This window comes from Malassezia sympodialis, genomic scaffold (genome assembly GCF_000349305.1).
Source record: "Malassezia sympodialis ATCC 42132 genomic scaffold, msy_sf_3, whole genome shotgun sequence".
NCBI lineage: Eukaryota > Fungi > Basidiomycota > Malasseziomycetes > Malasseziales > Malasseziaceae > Malassezia > Malassezia sympodialis.
Genome location: NW_017387801.1, coordinates 485,711 through 504,197, shown reverse-complemented (window position 1 = coordinate 504,197; position 18,487 = coordinate 485,711). Strand labels below are relative to the sequence as shown.

The 18,487-nt window shown below is 58.3% G+C and overlaps 9 protein-coding genes across 9 annotated transcripts; 5 read left to right on the top strand and 4 right to left on the bottom strand.

Annotated features, from left to right (window-relative positions):
* Positions 1 to 97: 97 nt before the first annotated feature.
* MSY001_0817 (uncharacterized protein) lies at positions 98 to 556 on the bottom strand (the record flags this gene model as incomplete). The annotated part of the gene is made up of 2 exons (XM_018885907.1): positions 98 to 475; positions 500 to 556. 2 exons carry the CDS (start codon positions 554 to 556, stop codon positions 98 to 100), a joined length of 435 nt encoding a protein of 144 aa, XP_018739433.1.
* A 148-nt stretch (positions 557 to 704) lies between these two features.
* Positions 705 to 2,309, top strand: MSY001_0816 (uncharacterized protein; the record flags this gene model as incomplete). Its single annotated transcript, XM_018885906.1, has 5 exons — positions 705 to 959; positions 984 to 1,101; positions 1,128 to 1,202; positions 1,230 to 2,223; positions 2,270 to 2,309. The coding sequence occupies 5 exons, from the start codon at positions 705 to 707 to the stop codon at positions 2,307 to 2,309; spliced, it is 1,482 nt and encodes a 493-aa protein (XP_018739432.1).
* Positions 2,310 to 2,421: 112 nt separating this feature from the next.
* Positions 2,422 to 7,228, bottom strand: MSY001_0815 (uncharacterized protein; the record flags this gene model as incomplete). Its single annotated transcript, XM_018885904.1, has 7 exons — positions 2,422 to 4,529; positions 4,816 to 4,897; positions 5,167 to 5,321; positions 5,491 to 5,961; positions 6,306 to 6,912; positions 7,000 to 7,047; positions 7,130 to 7,228. The coding sequence occupies 7 exons, from the start codon at positions 7,226 to 7,228 to the stop codon at positions 2,422 to 2,424; spliced, it is 3,570 nt and encodes a 1,189-aa protein (XP_018739431.1).
* Positions 7,229 to 7,456: 228 nt separating this feature from the next.
* Positions 7,457 to 9,447, top strand: MSY001_0814 (uncharacterized protein; the record flags this gene model as incomplete). The annotated part of the gene is made up of 2 exons (XM_018885903.1): positions 7,457 to 8,980; positions 9,007 to 9,447. The coding sequence occupies 2 exons, from the start codon at positions 7,457 to 7,459 to the stop codon at positions 9,445 to 9,447; spliced, it is 1,965 nt and encodes a 654-aa protein (XP_018739430.1).
* A 64-nt stretch (positions 9,448 to 9,511) lies between these two features.
* On the top strand, positions 9,512 to 9,840 carry MSY001_0813 (uncharacterized protein; the record flags this gene model as incomplete). Its single annotated transcript, XM_018885902.1, has 2 exons — positions 9,512 to 9,690; positions 9,720 to 9,840. The coding sequence occupies 2 exons, from the start codon at positions 9,512 to 9,514 to the stop codon at positions 9,838 to 9,840; spliced, it is 300 nt and encodes a 99-aa protein (XP_018739429.1).
* Positions 9,841 to 10,291: 451 nt separating this feature from the next.
* Positions 10,292 to 11,748, top strand: MSY001_0812 (uncharacterized protein; the record flags this gene model as incomplete). Its single annotated transcript, XM_018885901.1, has 2 exons — positions 10,292 to 11,556; positions 11,589 to 11,748. The coding sequence occupies 2 exons, from the start codon at positions 10,292 to 10,294 to the stop codon at positions 11,746 to 11,748; spliced, it is 1,425 nt and encodes a 474-aa protein (XP_018739428.1).
* Positions 11,749 to 12,287: 539 nt separating this feature from the next.
* Positions 12,288 to 14,762, bottom strand: MSY001_0811 (uncharacterized protein; the record flags this gene model as incomplete). Its single annotated transcript, XM_018885900.1, has 1 exon — positions 12,288 to 14,762. One exon carries the CDS (start codon positions 14,760 to 14,762, stop codon positions 12,288 to 12,290), a length of 2,475 nt encoding a protein of 824 aa, XP_018739427.1.
* A 132-nt stretch (positions 14,763 to 14,894) lies between these two features.
* Positions 14,895 to 16,904, top strand: MSY001_0810 (uncharacterized protein; the record flags this gene model as incomplete). The annotated part of the gene is made up of 2 exons (XM_018885899.1): positions 14,895 to 15,064; positions 15,359 to 16,904. The coding sequence occupies 2 exons, from the start codon at positions 14,895 to 14,897 to the stop codon at positions 16,902 to 16,904; spliced, it is 1,716 nt and encodes a 571-aa protein (XP_018739426.1).
* A 1-nt stretch (position 16,905) lies between these two features.
* On the bottom strand, positions 16,906 to 18,486 carry ALG2 (Alpha-1,3-mannosyltransferase-like protein; the record flags this gene model as incomplete). Its single annotated transcript, XM_018885898.1, has 1 exon — positions 16,906 to 18,486. The coding sequence occupies one exon, from the start codon at positions 18,484 to 18,486 to the stop codon at positions 16,906 to 16,908; it is 1,581 nt and encodes a 526-aa protein (XP_018739425.1).
* Position 18,487: the final 1 nt, after the last annotated feature.

The window sequence follows — 18,487 nt, the reverse complement described above, 5'->3', positions numbered from 1 at the left end:
TAACATTCAGAAGGAGAGCACGCTACACTTGGTGCTGCGTCTCCGTGGTGGCCAGTAAAGAAGTTTCGTAGCATTGGTATGAACAATGTATTTTCTATTACATGAGGCTCTTACTCGCCAAAGATCTAGAGAGTGAGTAGCAGAATCGCCTACCTTTTGGACACGCTTCAGTACACCGTCCTTGGTAGGGTCTGCGGTTAGTCGCAACAGTCCGCATACCGTATGGGTGATCTTTGCTGGGGATTTCCAGCAAGGCCGGGAAAGCTTGGTTGTATTTGTCCACTAGAGGGCGAATCTTATCGGCGATATGTTGGTTGATTAGCACAATAGCGATGTCGTCACGCTCCTTCGTAAAGCGACTAAATGCCTCCTCGATATCTCCAGTTGCCGTCTTGTTGTCGACGACAAAAAAGTTCTTATCGCCTTCCTTATTCACATCACCAATGCCAGCGAGGATAAACCCCGTCGTGGAGTCCTGGTGTTACTGTAGTGCACCTACCTCATCCGCGATGAGAGCAATGAGCGAGCGGCCACCAGCCTGCTGAAGGCTCGACATCGTGATGGACGTGCGGGCGGCTAGTGCCAGGGGACGACCCGGGCTCGTGGGTGTCACGTGGCCGTAAGCGTGCGCGGAGAGGTCGATAGGACGTGGGCGGAGGCTGGCACCGACCTTTGAGCTGCAGGGTGGTGACATTGTGTCTACGATGATGCATCCCACGTTCCTGCCGTCCAATGCTGCTGGAGGTTCTTCCGGGACTATGACCTATGAGGCGGGCGGCACGCCACTGATGCAGCCGACGAGCCAGGGCTCGACACACCCGTCGCGTGTGTGCTACTTTTTCGATTCAGACATTGGGAATTTCCACTACGGGCCCGGTCATCCGATGAAACCGATGCGTGTACGCATGTGCCATTCTCTGGTAATGAACTATGGGCTGTACAAAAAGATGGAGATTTTCGTACGTGTAGGCGACTTACACCAGCGTGCGAAACCGGCGACCAAGCGCGAAATGTCTCAGTTCCATACAGACGACTACGTGGACTTTTTGTACCGGGTCACGCCGGACAATCTAGACGCCTATGTGCGCGAGCAGGCTAGGTGTACGTGAACGATGGACTCATGACAGACAATGTGGGCGACGACTGCCCTGTGTTTGATGGCTTGTTCGAGTACTGCTCGATTTCGGCTGGTGGATCGATGGGTACGCAGTGACATGCTGATGAAACAGAGGGCGCTGCGCGTCTTTCGAGAGATAAGTGCGATATTGCCATCAACTGGGCGGGTGGATTGCATCATGCTAAGAAGGGCGAGGCCAGCGGGTTCTGCTACGTCAACGATATTGTGCTAGGTATTTTGGAGCTGCTGCGTTACCACCCTCGTGTCCTGTACATTGATATTGATGTGCATCATGGTGACGGTGTTGAAGAAGCCTTCTACACGACGGATCGCGTAATGACCTGCTCTTTCCACAAATACGGAGAATTTTTCCCGGGCACCGGCGAGCTGCGCGACACGGGCTACGGCACTGGTAAGCACTACGCATGCAATGTGCCTCTGCGCGACGGTATCACAGATGAGTCATACCAAAGTGTGTTCAAGCCAATTATCCAGCGCATCATGGAACAGTACCAGCCAACAGCAGTGGTGCTGCAGTGCGGTTCCGACTCGCTGGCTGGCGATAAGCTCGGCTGCTTCAACCTGAGCATGCGGGGTCATGCTGCGTGTGTGGAGTTTGTCAAGAGCTTTGGCCTGCCATTGCTCCTGCTCGGCGGTGGTGGCTACACGATGCGCAACGTCAGTCGAGCTTGGGCGTACGAGACGGGCCTTGCATCGGGCCACGAGCTGAGCCCCATTGTGCCGGTGAACGAGTATTACGAATACTTTGGCCCCGAGTACCGTCTCGACGTGCTTCCCAGCAATATGGAGAATATGAACACGCAAGCCTACCTCGACAAGGTCAAGGAGCAGGTGTTCGAGCAGCTGCGACACGTTGCGCATGCGCCGTCAGTCCAAGGACATGTGGAGCCGCGCCTGGCCCATGACATGGCGCTGGACGACAACGATGACGACAACGAAGACCCAGACGTGCGAGCGAGCCAGACTGTTAAGGACAAGCGCGTGCAGCGAGCAGATGAGTTCGACGACTCGGACGACGAGGGCGAAGGCGACCGCCGCGAGCGCATCTGGAAGGAAGAGGCCATGGACATGGATGTGCCCGAGCCGTCCAAGCCAGTCGCAGCGGATACATCTGCCGCGCCCAGTACGCAGGCGCCCGCGCCTGCCGCTTCGGCAGAAGCACCAGCCGTAGCGGCTGGGCCGCAGTCCTCGGCAGAGACCACGGGACCAGCAGTTGCGCCCACCCCTCCGGCCCCAAACGCACCGACTCATACCCCTGCACCTTCTTTCTAGTATGCAGAGTTCTACAGAGTAACAGCGCGGTACGCATCCGCCTTGCGACGGGCGACGAAATCCGCGGCGAATTGGCGTCCATTCAGTGTGCTGCTGTTGGCGTACACAGCTTCGGCAATAATGTCGTTGACCTCCGGCGACGGATTAAGAGGGAATGAGAGAAGCATTTCAATAAAGTCGTCCACATTCGCACGAAGCCCCTTGAGCTGCGCGCGGCAGTGCCGGAGGAACTCTGCCGAGGGAGGCAAGGGTGAATTCGACGACCCAGGGACGCGCCGCGCAGCCGCCACCCCTGCCGCTGTGCCGGTGGGACGGGGAATGGCATCGTTCATCTGCGATAGCGCATCGCGGCGCACCTGGTGCTTCGACTTTTTCGTGACCCAGCCATCCTCGTCCTGCACAATGGGCGCCGGCGCCGGCGCAGACACAGGCGTGGGCACATCGGAGGAAAACGGCACAGACGATAGCGCAGGAGGTCGACTTGGGACGGCCGTAGGTACAGCGGCAGGCTTGGCTGCAGGCGCCGTTTTCGACGCAGGGGTAGTTTTCCCGTGCGAAACCACCTTGACCCAGCCTGTCTCGGCAGGTGCCCGTGCTGCAGAGCTGCTGTAGGCGGAGGGGCGTGCCGCTTGACTGGCTTTTTCCTTGGCAGCGCGAGCACTTTCCTCCTCCTGGATCTGCGAGAGTGACTTGGCAGGGGTCGTCTTGGGCGTACTCCAAGCAGCACCAGCAGGTTTAGAGGCAGTAGAAGGCGTAGACGAGACTTGCATTTGTGCCATGGCCTTGGCCAGGGCAGCCGAGTTGGCGGCACGGATCTTGACATCCTGCGCGGAACGCGCCCGCTGCTCTGTTTCGAGAATATCGCGCAGGCTGGGCGCCGGCGATGCAGAAGACTGTGCTGGCACGTTCGCCCATGGCGCCGGCTTTGGCTTTGCCACAGAAGTCTTAGATTGGGGGGCAGGCGACGACGAGTCTGATTCAGTGGTCTTCTTGGGTGTACCCGACTCTGCCTCCTGAGAAGTAGACGAGGCCTGTAGTTCCAGTGCAGGCTTGGCAGGCGCCTCATCCTTTTTGGGTGTCTTCTCCGCGACCTTCTTGTCCTTGCGCGTACTCTTTTTGGTGCCAGGAGTCGGTACCTGCTCCGGGGGTGACTCGGTCGCGTCCCGAATCGACGTTCTGCCTAGCTCGCTTGCGGAGGGCGCTACAGGGTCGGTGGTCACAGTCGGCACAGGCGACGTAGTCGAAGGGTCCAATGGGGGCAGCGACGGTTCAGCAGGGGCAACAGTTGGGGTATCGGATGCCACAGTCGATGGGACCGCGTGATTGTCCAGACGTTCTTGCACCTGTGAGGCATTAGCAGCATCCGTGGCCGCCTGAGCCTGCATTGCCGTGAGGATCGCTTGTAGTCCGGCTGCATTCGCATGAGGGAGAGACGATGTCAGCACGGATTGGACAATCTGGGCAGTCTGATCGTCCGTAGCAGCAACTTTCAGGGCCGACTGGAGCTGCGTCATGACACGCATGGTAGTGGCAATATCGTCGGCGGAGACATTCGACGCAGCCGATCCAGGATGTATGGCTTCAGGCTGAACGGGTGCCCGTTCGGTCTGCACGGCTGCAGCGGCAGGCCTAGGCGAATTGCTTGCAGACACGAGAGGCGATCCGACGGCGGACGACGGTTTGGACAGGGGCGCACGCTGCCGGGCGAACCTCCTGGGGGGAACAAGGAACGGCTTGGCAACTTCACCCACCTCAGCCAAGTACACGTGCAGCGGGCGGAACTCGGTCTCCTCCTCTGGACGAAGAAGGAGCTCCGAATACAGATACTGCTGCTCATACCAGGCCTGCATCGCTGTCGCAGGAAATGGTCCTTGCACAACACCGTTTGGATCTAAATAGACCCAAAACTGTGTCTGTGGGGACCAAGCCGGGGCAGCGATGCCAGGCGAGTGGAAGCGGGGTGACGACCACGAGGCGTCCGGCGTTGTATCTCGAAGAGAGGGCGACCCGGTACCATAGGAGTCAAAAGCGAAGGAGGAGTGTGGCAGAGTTTCATTCCTCCTCATTGTCTCCCAGTAGGGAGCATTGTAGCTATTCATCGAGTTGTAGGGACCGGAGGCTGGAAACATGACAAGGTCAAAATGGTAAAGAAATCTAGATCGCCTGGATCGTCGACGTTCTACGAAGAACAATGCTTAGTCATCCGCCCAAGCGCGAACTTGCATAATAACGGATTGCGTGGAGGGCGCGAGCCAGCGGGCCTCCGGACGCCCAGCGTAGCGCTGCAACAAACGCTGCACGCATGCTCGAACGTCGAGCACGCTAGGTCGCAAGTGGGGCTGTCGTAAGGTTTTTCAATAAACATACGTCACACGATGGATGCTTCACATTGTGATGGACCATACGCCAAAAGCCCTCCCAGGCCCAGCCTGCGTCTTGTTGCACCACCTGCTGCACCAATGCTGTGAATTCCGACTCCCATCCACTCTGTCCGTGGAGCATATCGCGAACGTCGCTCAGAGCGGCCGTAACATCGTCGATCTGTCGTGAGCGGCGACTATGCGGACCTCTTCCTCCATGGACGTGTACATACTTGTCAGATTCACGGAGTTGCACCAGTTGTGATTGAGCTAGGCGTGAGCCGTCAGCTTTACATACACTGATACAGTCAGTCAAATTTTCAACTTGATGATACCAGTTAGATGGAACAAAGATGGTTTGCCCTGGCTGCTGTTAGTCCAACCTAGAGTGCCTACCTCCTGTTCCACGACATAAGTGCGCAACCGCACATGATGCCAGCCAGGCCACCCTTGCTTCCCGTCCTGAAAAGGACCTAGCTCATCCAGTGCGTACAGCCGTTCCATAGTATCGAACGTTGACGCCAGCTCGGATGTTCTTCGATCCGGGAATTCTGAGGTCAGAAAGAAGCACGTACGTCGCAATAAACTTGCATCCTCAGGGGCAATCATGCGCCAACGCTTACGGCCTGCGATGTTCGTGGACCACGAATACGAGGTGTCTGGATCAGCACAGTATGGCACGCACAGACTTTCTAGTCAGCACAGGGAGTGACGGCTTACCATCGCGGTGAAGCGGAGTATAGGATCCTGCAGTGCCCGCATAGCAGAACCGAAAATCATCAGATTCCAGTCTGTTAGATGCCGTGGCTACCCAAGCGTCAGGACTGTAGGAAAACGAGCTCGAGGTGGCTGGTGGCGTCACATTGTTCATCCCTGGCATGAGAAAATAGCACATACAGTCATCGGAAAAAAGGGGTGGTGTGGTATAAGGCAGGCGCAGTGAGAGTGGTTGTGACGCATTTGTGGCAGACCGTACGAGGTGCCAGTCCTTAATATAGATAGGGCGGGTCTCGGATCTCATGAGCGATATAGCATCTCTAAGTTTCATATCCTTTCTCTCCTCTCCCCCAATGATAGCAGGGACAATATGTTCCCCATAGTCCTCCGAGAGTGCTTCCCAATCGACACGACCGCCGGCCTCATACCGAGCCCTGGCAGGCCATGTCTCGGTCATCGCAGCAGGTAGTACAACTGGTATATTGGGTACCAAGTATTTTGTCTCACATGAGTGGCTATGGCATACATACATGAAATTCCTCATACGTAGGAACATGCGCAAGCACGGCAATGGACCGTGTCATGCTAGTAACCAAACTTCGCCTTCACCTCCACAACTACAATTTGCTTGGCACTTCGTAGCGCATCACACCTTCTTGCATCTGTACGCATAAGCCTGCAAAACATACCGCGACTGCCACCAAGACGCCATCCCGGCGATATATGCGTGCCAGAACAACTGCTCGACCGTTACTCGTGGCTTGGTTTTCAGCCTAATGTTACAGCGTCTCCACGTACCACCATTAGCAACCATTGACCCATAGTAAAGTCATTATAAAACCACATGGTGTGGTCTAGGCTTGCCATCATTGCCACAGAACTCTCCTTGACGCTAGCCCTTATGTTTTCCAGTATGAATTGATCGACATGGAAGCCCAGGATGGCACGCTGGCGGTTTGCAGGTCCAGGACTAGCGCCCCGCGCACGGAGCCAGTAAGCTAATTTTGAACCGAACTGCACTCTTCCATCCTTTCGAAACATATTGGGCACAGCCGGACGGAATTCCACAGGAAGAAAAATCTCCTGCTCATTCGTCCATTGGGATATCAGCTTTTGGTAGTGACTGCTGTCAACTGAGTGCGTCAAGGCATGCTGATAACGCTGTGATCCAGGCCGACTCATTTCAGGGGGTAGCACCTCTGTAGGCGCATTTTTATGATCATCGGGCATCTCCCTAGCAAGCTCAAAAGCTCCTTCACTGACTATCTTGGGAGGGGACGCGAAATATTGCGGCTGTTCTGGCTCAGGGACTTGGAACGACATAGTCGCCATGAATAGCAGAGTCGACTCTTGCATAGCATCGACGCGACGCGTCGAGTATGAACGCCCGTCGCGAACTTTCTCCACGTAGTAGTAAATGTGCTGCTGGGCATCTGCGCCACGGAGAAATTTTCCCTGACATTAATGCTTGGGACTTACGTGAAATTCCTAAATGAGCTTTCATATACGTACATGTAGTTCCATTCGCTCGTCGATCGTCTTATACGCGGCTTCCATGCTCTGCGCAATCAAAGTGCCTCCAAATACGGAACGTCCAAAGGCTGGTGTCCAGTGTGTCTGGGATGTGAATATCTAAGCATACCTCAGAAAGACTCTTGAACTCGCACCCAGTAACATGGCGCACATCTATGAGCTGCGAAAGACGCTCGTCCCAATGAGAGGTGGTCTGTGAATTCGGCATGGTATGCGCACAGCTCGCACGGCCGCTGCACACCGAATCTTAACCGGTCGGTCTCCACGTGTCGACCACGTGGCCGCCTCGGGGTCAAGGACAGAGTGGCAGCATCACGACACACACGCCATGGCTGCCCCTGCGCCTGGTGCTGCATCAGGAGGGGCACAAGCCCACAGCAGTGCCAATGCCGGTGTCGTGTCTTTGCGCTCGGCGCAGGTTCATTCTCTACTGTCCATGCTGAATTTCAATAACCCAGCTTTTTCTCATACGAGCTCTGCCGGACAGCAGGGTGACAAAAGCGGGCCGGCAGCGCCACCTGTGTGGAAGGTTTTGATCATGGACTCTACTAGCACAGACATTCTTGCGACTAGCTTGCGAGTGCAGGATCTTCGTGAAAATGGTGTGACGTTGCATCTGCAGCTTCACACCGATCGCCCGGCCCTGCCGGACGTGCCGGCCGTGTACTTTGTGTCGCCCACGAGCGCAAACGTGGCTCGAATCGCCAAGGATATTGGTAATGGACTGTATGAGTCTATCTATGTCAACTTCACATCCGCCTTGCCGCGACCAGTGCTTGAAGAGTTTGCTCAGGCCGTCGCTAAAGGGGGGGGCGGCGCACAGGTGCGCCAGGTGTACGACCAGTTCCTTGACTACATTGTGCTGCAGCCCAAACTTTTCCAACTTCTTCCGAAAGGTGTCGGTGCTCAGGGTGGTCAGACTTCGACGACATACGAGCAGCTGCATTGCTCCCAGAGCGATCAGGAACAAGTCGAAAAAGAAACTGACCGTATTGCGACAGGTTTGCTGTCAGTCATGGCTACGATCGGCACCATCCCCATCATTCGTGCGCCGCGGGGGAGTGCTGCTGAATTAGTGGCACGCAAGCTCGAAAGCAAGCTGCGTGAGCAGACGTCGGGCTCACGCAGCGCTACGGGCTTGTTTGCGAACAGAGGTGCGTCGGCCACGTGGACCAAAGAGCGTCCTATTTTGATCATTATGGACAGGCACATTGACTTGGTTCCAATGATTGCCCACTCCTGGACCTATCAGGCCCTTGTGTATGACGTTCTGGCTACCAAGCTGAATCGAGTGACTGTGCACGACGCCGAAAAGCCAGCCGCCTCTAAGCGCTCGTACGATTTGGATGCTAAGGATTACTTCTGGGCGAAGAACGCAGAAATTCCGTTCCCTCAGGTGGCAGAGGACATTGACGATGAGCTCAACAAGTATCGGCAGGAAGCCAATGAAATTATGCGCTCTACAGGTATCAGCAGTATGGATGAAGTGGGGCAGCTGGATGCATCGTCAAATGCATCCCATCTTAAGGCAGCTGTCACTGCTTTGCCGAAGCTGACGGCGCGTAAGCAGACCATTGATGCCCATATGAACATCGCCACGGCCCTGCTACAGGGTATCAAGACTCGAGGTCTCGATGAGCTGTACCAATTAGAGGAGGCAATTGCTCGACAGAGCAAGGCGAGCATCATGGAGGCCTTGCAAAACCCGGCCATTCAGAACGCCGAAGACAAAATGCGCCTGTTCCTCGTGTACTATTTGTCAACGCCTGACAGCGCGCTGAGCCGCAAAGAAGTGGAGGATTTCGAGGCGCTACTGCAGCAACAGGGTGCGGATCTGGCGCCCCTCCAGTACGCCAAAAAGGCGCGCGAAATCATGCGTTTCTCCCTTGCGGCTCCGACACCTGCACCGGTGCCAGGAGGCAACGAGCTGTTCAAGGGTTTCAGCTCATTAAGCAGTCGAGTACGTCATGTTTCACTGACTTTTAGCTCACGGACAAATTGAAGGATAGTCGGCTGGAAAATTTGGTGGCGGGCGTGAAAAACTTTTTGCCAATTCAGAAAGACTTCACGATTACGCGCCTGGTCTCGTCGATCATGGATCCTGCGAGTGCCAGCGCTCAGGCATTGCAAGAGACGGACGATTATCTATATATTGATCCTCGGCAGCCGCGTGGCCGGGGTACCGGCATGGCGCCAGGCGGCGCCAAGGCCCGGCAGCCATTCGCCCATGCTATTGTGTTTGTCGTTGGTGGAGGTAGCCACGTCGAGTCCACCAACTTGCAGGAGTACGTGACTCGGTCAGTGGCAACGTCAGGCGGGATCGCGCCGGGTACCTCGGCTCCTAGGCAAATTACCTATGGCAGTACGGAGATCTTGACACCGTCGGGCTTCTTGCAAGCTATGGCGAAATTAGGTTCCGAGCCATAGAGTGTGTGGAGTAGAGAAGAAAAACGGGCCAATTTCACACACTCGCGTCTCAACTGCCGATACGATGGGTGAAACACGGCGCCTAAACGTACTGTTCTGCTGTCTCGGCAACATCTGCCGTAGCCCCATGGCAGAGGCAGTATTTGCGCACAAAGTGCACCAGCATGCCCTGGAGGAGCACTTTGGCGTGATCGATAGCTGTGGGACAGCTGACTACCACGAAGGCGAAGAGCCTGATATGCGGTGCGTGTCCATGTTCTAACATGTTTCAGGACTGTGCGCGTGTGCAAGTCACACAATGTGCCCATTAGCCATCTGGCTCGAGCCATCCAGCCGGACGATTTCCACAAGTTTGACTATATCTTTGGCATGGAGTGCGTACTCATGCAGTGACTAACACTGAAGCACCAACAACATCAAGAACATACAGCGTATCCAACCCAAGGGTTCTAAGGCATCGTACGCATAACATACTTACTTGCAGAGTGCAATTGTTTTCGTCGTTGTACGTGCACTTTTTACTCACACAGTGACGATGGTGCCACGGTCATGGACCCGTACTATGTATGTCCTATATCTACTCACGCTAGATCGGCGACAAGGCCTTCCACACAGTGTTCGAGCAATGTGAACGGTGTGTACACTTTGGAGGATCTTACCTCAAGCTATTCGGACGCCTTCCTTGCCTCGCTCAAGCTTGGCCCGGGTGCCCAGCTGTGACAGTGCCACGTGGAGGCGAGCGTGCATCCCATAGAAAGAACTTTCCATTAGTGGCCGAAGCGATTATTATATTTGCAACGCCACCATTCGTCGCCTGGGTGCGATACAAGTTTCTTCGTGTACTATGTCCGGATCGCACTTTGGACAGCGATGTGTTGGCATCATTAATACGACAGGGAGATGCATGCGCTCTACAGTGCCAAGCGTAGCGCTTCCTGCCCCGCGGAATTTCAGTGCGGTGTCGTACGCGCAACTCAGTCGTCGTCCGACAGCTCAGAGCACGGATGCTCCAGCCACCAGTAGAGGGGTTCGTGGTTTCCACTCAAGTGCTGCGCACTGTGCCGCACAGAAAGATCCATATGCAACCCTGGGGGTGAAACGCGATGCGTCTGCAAAGGATATTAAGAATGCTTATTACCAGCTTGCCAAAAAGTACCACCCTGATACGAGCAAGGAGCCTGGCGCTAAGGAACGCTTTGTCGAAATACAGTCCGCCTACGACATCCTTAGTGATGAGCAGAAGCGCGCTTCGTACGACCAGTTCGGTTCTGCTGATGGCCCAGGAGGCTTTGATCCCTTCGGCGGGGCTGCGGGAGCCTCGCCCTTTGGCGGCTTCAGTCCCGGCAGTGCGGAAAGCATTTTTGAGTCGCTATTTGGAGGTGCTTTTGGCGGTGCCCGTGGCGCTCGTGCTGGCTTCACCGCGGAGACCCGTGGTGAAGACATTGATGCCAGCGTGAACATCTCATTCGAAGAGGCATGCAAGGGTACTAGCCGCACTGTCACAATTCATCCGATTGAAAACTGTGGTACTTGCTCTGGCTCCGGATTGAAGGCGAATGCGAAGCGTTCTACGTGCCATGTCTGCCGAGGCACAGGCACTCGCACCTTCGTTATCCAAGGCGGCTTTCAGATGGCAAGCACTTGCCCGGCTTGCAATGGAACTGGTTCCTCGATTGCATCAGGGGACGAGTGTACATCTTGTTCAGGGGCTGGTCGCGTGAAGAGCTCTCGCACGATCTCGGTAAACATCCCAGCCGGTGTGGATGACGGATACCGTATCCGCCAGGATGGTGCGGGTGACGTGCCTCTTATGGGGACTGGACCAGCAGGCTCGCTTTTCGTTCGGATCAATGTGGCTCCCAGTCGTATCTGGCGCCGCCAAGGCACCAATCTGTTCTATCCTGCGACCATTCCCTTCTACACGGCCGTGCTTGGTGGTCGCGTGCGTGTGCCCACCTTGGACGGTGAGGTGGATGTACGTGTGCCCGCAGGTACTCAGGTTGGCGATGAGATGGTTTTGCGCGGACGCGGTGTGCCACGTCTTGGAAGCCGCAAAAATTACGATGTGAACGGCGATCTTATGGTGCAGTTCGACATTACGATACCAAGGTACGTGGCATTGTTATACCCATTGACAACAGGTCGCTGTCCAAGCGGCAAAAGGAGCTGCTCCAACAATTCGCTGACGAGTATGAGGGAAAAGCCTCTCAAACTGCCAACGAAAAGAGCACTCCTCCCAGCGATACCAACCCCCCCCACGCAGACGCGGAGACGACGAAGGGGAACGATGGTAAGTCCTGATCGAGCTCTAGTCTCGATTAGGCGCAGGGCAGTCATTAACCGACCGTCATTTAGGTTTTGTGTCTCGCATGATGGGCCATGTACGAGATTGGTTTGTAGGCCGACGTTAGATTGTAAACTATCGGAGCACAGTAAGCTCAGGTAAATGGGGGACTAGAAAGATGACGTCGAGTTAAGACTGAATGTCATTTCCATGACGATCAGCGAAGGCGCCAATGGTTTAGTGGTAAAATACAGCTTTGCCATCATTCGATGATTAGCTGTGCCGGGGGTTCGATTCCCCCTTGGCGCATGTTTTTCCATCGCTCTACATATGGAACCAACAATAAAGTGACTAAAGCCCCGCCATGTCCAACAGCCAGCGCCAATGGTTTAGTGGTAAAATACAGCTTTGCCATCATTCGATGATTAGCTGTGCCGGGGGTTCGATTCCCCCTTGGCGCATTTTTATCGCTCCTTCCCGATATATTTTTGTACACATCAAGAACTGCCAGCATAGCTGGTTGTGTCTTACTGCTATTACGTTGGACCTATGTCTCCTATTCTGTCGGTACAGCATTTTCCTGGCCATCTTGTTCCTCGGTCTCTTGCGCCTTTTGCGCCTGTAGCTCAGCTTGCTTCTTGCGGGCCTGAGGGTGCATTGAGAATTGGCGCTGTCCCTCGGGATCTGAGAGATCCGTGTCAAAAAGGCGGAACGAGAGGGCGCTCTTCTCCTGCTTGTCCAGCATCAGATTAGCGGAGGCAACGGAGCGCCACACAGGATAACACAGGCGGACCGTAAGCTTGTGGCCATTATGCTCACTTGGCTCAATGTCCAGGACATAGCTGCCCATCTCTGCCTGACGAATACGCTCGCCCACCTCACCAGGAATTTTGTCGAGAACAGGGTAATATTCCTTGATGAAGAAGGCCAGATCAGCGAGCGTTGCTTTAATGATCACTTTGTCGCTCAGGTATGGGCGCATCGAGTGTAAGGAATCGCTCACAACGCGCCAGCGGCATGCCAAGGCTGCCGACACATTTTCGCGGCGCGCAGCTGCATCTCCGCTCACATCCATAGCATTCGGTGCCTGCGTAGCCTTGCTCACCGACTCTTGCCGGCCAAATACCTTGACACCACAGTTCAACAGCCGCACCTTGAGTGGGTTCATCGTCGGATGCACACCCATGCCGGGGCCACCGCCTGACACAATCGCACGGACGGTGCTAGACGTCAGATACACACTGCGCAACGGCACCCGCTCAGGGTTGCGCACCAGCAGGTTGGCCGTTGGGAAGTTGTGAAGTCCGAACCATTCGATGCACGACTGGACATCGGCGTTCGCTGGGTCGACATAGGCGAACGGATCTTCGCGGTAGGGCATGCCACCTGCGCCAATGGCCACACCGTCCGCCTGGCCACGGCGCTTAGCATCGCGGTCTGCACGGTGCTTGTCGACAGGCGGCAGCGCGTCGTCCTTCGATGCCTCGGTGCCAGCCTCGGCGTCCGACTTGATGCGCTTCGCCTCGGTTGGGCCCTCGTCGTCGGCGGGGCGCTTGCTGACGGGAATGTCACCCGTAGCCATAGCTTCCATAGCGCGGATCATGCCGGGCGCCATCGACACAGACTCATCGGGCGTCGTGCTTTTCTTCGTTAAGACCGTGACGAAGAAGCCACCAGTGTTCTGCAGATGCGGGTAGACACGAATGCAGCGCTCAATGTGCATGGCGTCCTCGTCGCCCTGCGGCCAAAGACTCGTGGGCGTACGGCTTGCCAGGTCAGCATCGAGGGCCTGCAGTGCATCCCACGACTCGACCCAGGGCATAGGAGGGAGGGCCTTTTCGGCGGTCTCGCCCTCGGTGGCTTCGCCCTCGGCGGACTCCTTCGGTGCAGACTGAGCAAGATGCTGGCCTTTTCCGGGCACCACCTTCCATGTTGTCATACCCGGGCGGCGCTGGAGGGCCGGCACCATGTCGGCGCAGTCGACAATCTCCACGCCTCCTTGGAAGTGGCGGATAGCCGCTGCGACCACTGCCTCGTTCTCAATGGGGTTAAGCGAGCATGTTGAGTAGACGAGGCGGCCGCCGGGGCGCAGCAGGGTGAGGCCTCGGAGGAGGATGCGCAGCTGCAGCGCATGCAGACCGACACCATTCATAGGCGTCCAGTCCTTCCAGATGGCCAGGTTCTTGCGCAGCGTGCCGTCGCCCGAACACGGCACATCGGCGAGAATGCGGTCGTATTTGAGGTCGCGCAGGCGAACCTTGTCGGTAGGATCGGCGCCCTTCCACGCGACCTGAATGTTGGCCATGTTGCTTGCGTCGACATTGGTGACGCACAGATTCGGCGACGGCAGACGCTGGGCCTGGTGCACGAGCATGTGAGCGCGCTTCGTGTCCGAGTCGTTCGCAACCACCACGCCCTGCGGCATGGGGTCAAAGGCGTCCGGCTCAGATGTGAGGGGCGAGTGTATGGCTTCGATCAGCTGTGCAGTCTTGGAGCCTGGCGCAGCACACATGTCGAGCACGAGGTGTTCAGGCTGCACGTCCAGGAAGAGCGGCGGGAGCATCGAGACAGCCTCCTGGCGCGAAATGGAGCCGACCTCTGTCTCGTGCACAAGGAACTGCTGGAAGCGCTTGAACTCGGGAGATTTGCGCAGAACATTCTTGCGCACATCCAGGTGCCAGCCGAGGCCCTCGGGGTACCACGGAAGCTGCGTGGGCGGCGTGACTTTCTCGCCCTCGAACTCGACGTTCGAAAGGAAGGGCACGTAGATGTTCTGCATGGCGTCGAGCAGCTGGCGCGCGGTTGGCTTTCCCGACGTGATGCGGAAGGTCGTCGGGAGCGGCGCGCGCATCGCTGTGAGGAAGGGCTCCCACTCGTCGGCCGGCAGGATACCCTGGCCCTGGTAGTACGATTCGAACTTGGGGCTCGTCTGCTCAAAGGTCGTGTAGTCAGCACGTCGCTCACCACCGCTGGAGCGCCCAGGCGCTTTTCCACGTCCATGTCCCCGCCTATATGCGCGTCCACGACCCATGATGTTCGGCAAGAGGGAGGGCCAGGTCCAGGGCCCTGCTCGTGAGGCAGCCAGTCGCAAATTTGTCCACGTGACGCCGAGCGGCCGCGCCTCGGCGAGGCGGCCGCTGGTGGCCTGCCACGGTGGACGGCCATGCTGCGTCGCCCGCCCACGGCCCTGTCGATCACCAAAGACGACGTGGACGAGATGCGTCAAGTCACATGGACACAGGAAAAGGAGCGGCCAGCCGGCCGCGGCTCGCCGCGGCCGGCGCCTGAGCGGGCTGAGGGCGCCGCACGGCTGCGTGGCCCCGCGCCGCCCTCGTAGACCGGCCGCGTTCAGCCCGGCCCTCCACCGCATCGCGCGGCGCACCATCCCAAGCGACAGCCACGACGCGTGCGCAAGCAATGCGACACACTGCCCCACTTCCCCAGCGTGCGCCATCGCCCAGCGGCGCGCAGGCCGGACGCGCGAGGGCCCCACTCCTATAGACCACTATCCTGACCTAGTAGGTCCTCCACATCGCGTGTGGACCGCCACGGACGTGCCTCGGTGGCGATCCTTAGGATCGCATCTGCGCGTGCGAAAGGCGATATGGACTCCCAAAGTGGGCACAGGCTACGGCCGTATCACAAGCCGCGCGACGACTTTCAGTTCGTTATGTCGTCGCCGAATCTGCATGCGTCGCGGTCTGGAGGCGCCCCCGGTCTGGAGGGCACGGCGTCCTTGGAGCTGCCCCGCTCGACGAACCGGTACTTGTCGGCGGATGCGGATGCGGCTCTAGCGCTCAAGTCGGATCGCACCACCGTGGGAGCAATGGTGACTGGCATGCTGGTGAGTGGGGCGCTGCAGTATACCAGCACGTGTTTGGCGATGCCCTTCGAGGTCGGCAAGCTGCTCCTGCAGGTGCAGTGGGTGCCGCGCGAGGACGTATGGGCGAGGCTGCACGAGCCGTCGTCGGTGCGGCGCCGTACGAGCTGGTTCAGCTCGTCGACCGCGGAGCATGAGGACCCGTGGGGCGACGAGCCCGAGAAGACGAGCTCGCCGTGGGAGGACGACGACGAGCCTGGCAAGTACTTCCGCGATGCGGACTTGCCGAGCGTGGGCGGCGCGGAAGAACCTGTGCGGCGCGTCGACTCGGGCGGCTATGTCGTGCCGCGTCACCGGCACGATGACGGGGCGCGCCCCGAATTTGTTATGCCGCCTGTGGTCGAGGGGGGCGTGTGGGAGATGATCAAGGCCGTTGCGCGCGGCAAGGAGGGATGGCTCGGCCTCTGGAAAGGCGCACTGACGACGTTTGTGCTGGACCTCGCGACGTCCACGCTGCAGCCGCTGATCTCGGGCCTCTTGTCGATTTTTGCACCGACCGCGCTGAATCCCATGCCGATTGCATTCTCGCCGCAGCCGATCACGACGCTGACCCTGCTCATGACATCGCACCTCGTCACAGGCATTTTGGTGTCGCCACTGGACCTCGTGCGCACGCGCCTTATTGCGCAGTCGACGCTCCCCCAGCACCGCAAGTATACGGGCCCCCTCGATGCGCTGCGCACTATCTTGCGGGAGGAGGGCGGCTGGCGGACGACGTACCTGCACCCCGCGCTGCTGCTTCCCACTGTACTCGACTATGTGTTCCGCCCGCTTTGTGCGCTCGGCGCCCCGCTGCTGATCGAGAACGTGCTGCACCTTGACCCTAGTGCCGTGCCCATCTCATATGCGCTCGCCGAGCTGGTGCTCTCTACACTATCGCTCTCGCTCACGCTGCCGATCGAAACGGTGCGCCGGCGCCTGCAGCTGCAATACCACGAGCCTTTGCGCCCAGATCGCCTGGGCGGAGTTCTGTCCGTGCCGAACGCCAACACCGCGCGGCGGGGCCTCCGGGCCTGTGTCGAGACGCGGCCGGTGCCTTATAGCGGCGTGGCGGAGGCCGTGTACCGCATCGTCTCGGAGGAAACGTCGGTGGTGCCGCGGCGCAAGGACCAGGACTCGGAGGGGAGCGTCGACGAGGCAGCGACGATTGCGCGCGGCGGCTACAGCCGACTCGGCGGCCTACGGAGCCTGTACCGTGGCTTTGGTATGGGCTTCTTTGCAAACCTGCTTGTCTTTGTGTTGACGCTCGTGACCGGCGAGCGCCAGGGGCAATCGGGCTGGACGGAAATCTAGCTTAGGTAGTGGCCTGCACGAGCCTATCCACCAGTGCCACGTAGAAGCATACCAGGATGAGCAGTACCCCTAGCACCTGCAGCCGTTCCACCAGCGGTACCGGGTCGCTGCACTGTGTCTGCACGTCCCGGTCGAGGTCGACGGCCATCGCACGCACCGAGAAGCGGCTTGCCACACGCGTGCGTGCAGCTTCGGCTATCGCGGCGCGCGTGTGGGCGGGCCACGCGAGGATCGCAGCGGAAGCCACCGCCCATGCCTCGGCATTCGGCGGGCGCAGCAGGCCGGTGGCGCCCCTCACCTGCGGGGTGCCGTACGCATCGAGGGCCGCATCAACCACCGTCTCGAGCGGGCCGCCCGTGTTGGTGGCTAGCACAGGCAGGCCACACGCCATGGCCTCCAGCGGCACTATGCCAAAGTGCTCGTCAGTGGGCGTGTAGAGTAAGGCACGCGCGCTGGGCGCCTGCAGCAGTGCATGTAGCAGTGCGCCGGGGTACGACGGAAAAAAGATCACGTCGGTACTCGCAAGGTCGTCAATGTTGGACGACAGCGGAGGCTCGTGCTTCGGCATACAGCCCCAGACCGTCGCATGGCGCAGGCCCAGCATGGTCGCTCGCGCCTTGAGGCTCTCGAGGGTGTCAATATTGTCGCGCACGCGGGGATCGTAGCCGCCTGCGCACACGAGGCGCACGTTTCTGCCGCCCAGCGTCCGCACGCGTGCAATGGTATCGAGTGCCAGCGCAATATTCTTCTTCGCCTCGAACCGGTTGATCGAGATGAACAGCGGCCGGTCGTCCGCGCGCAGGAGCGCCTGCGTCACATGCAGCACTGAGAGCGACGGCTCCTGCGTGCACTGCGCCTCATATGCGGCGAGCTCCGCGCTTACCCGCTCTTCCGTGTATACGCTCTCATCCACACCCGGGTACACCACCGTCGGTGTGCGCGTAATACGGGGAAATGCGTCGTGGAAATGCTGCGACGTGAATAGTGAGTTGACTAGGATGGCGTCCGAACACCGCGTCGTGATCTCTTCAAGCACATCGAGCGGGAGGCGGTAGAGGCTGCGCAAGAACGCACGCCACCCCTGCACGCCGCGCTGCCTGGCAAGGGATGCGCTGATCTTCGTGTCGGGAAAGTGGCAGTAGTAGATGACGCGACGTCCACACAACATCCTAAGCAGGGGGATCGCCACGGGCAGCTGATCGATGATAAAGATGTCCGGCACCGTGTGCGGTGGGACGTGTGTCAGCGTCGCGTAGAGCGCGGGCCACGAATCGGCGATCCATGCGCCGTGCTGCGCGAGGGCGACCTGCGCCACAAGCGAGAGCTGTTGTAAAATTGCCATGGGTAGGTGGAATCGGTGGCCCAGCGAACGCGGAATGTGCGTGCGAGCATGTACGACCCGCAGCGTGCCATCGCGCGTCGGCTCAAACGCATGACCTGGGTCAAAATGCGACGTGATTAGCTCCACCGAATGCCCAAGCTTCTGCAAATTCTCGGCGGCATCTACCACAAACTTCTCTGCCCCGCCAATGCCCAGGTCGGGGTGCACGAACGCCACACGCCTCGGCGGACCGCTCGTCATC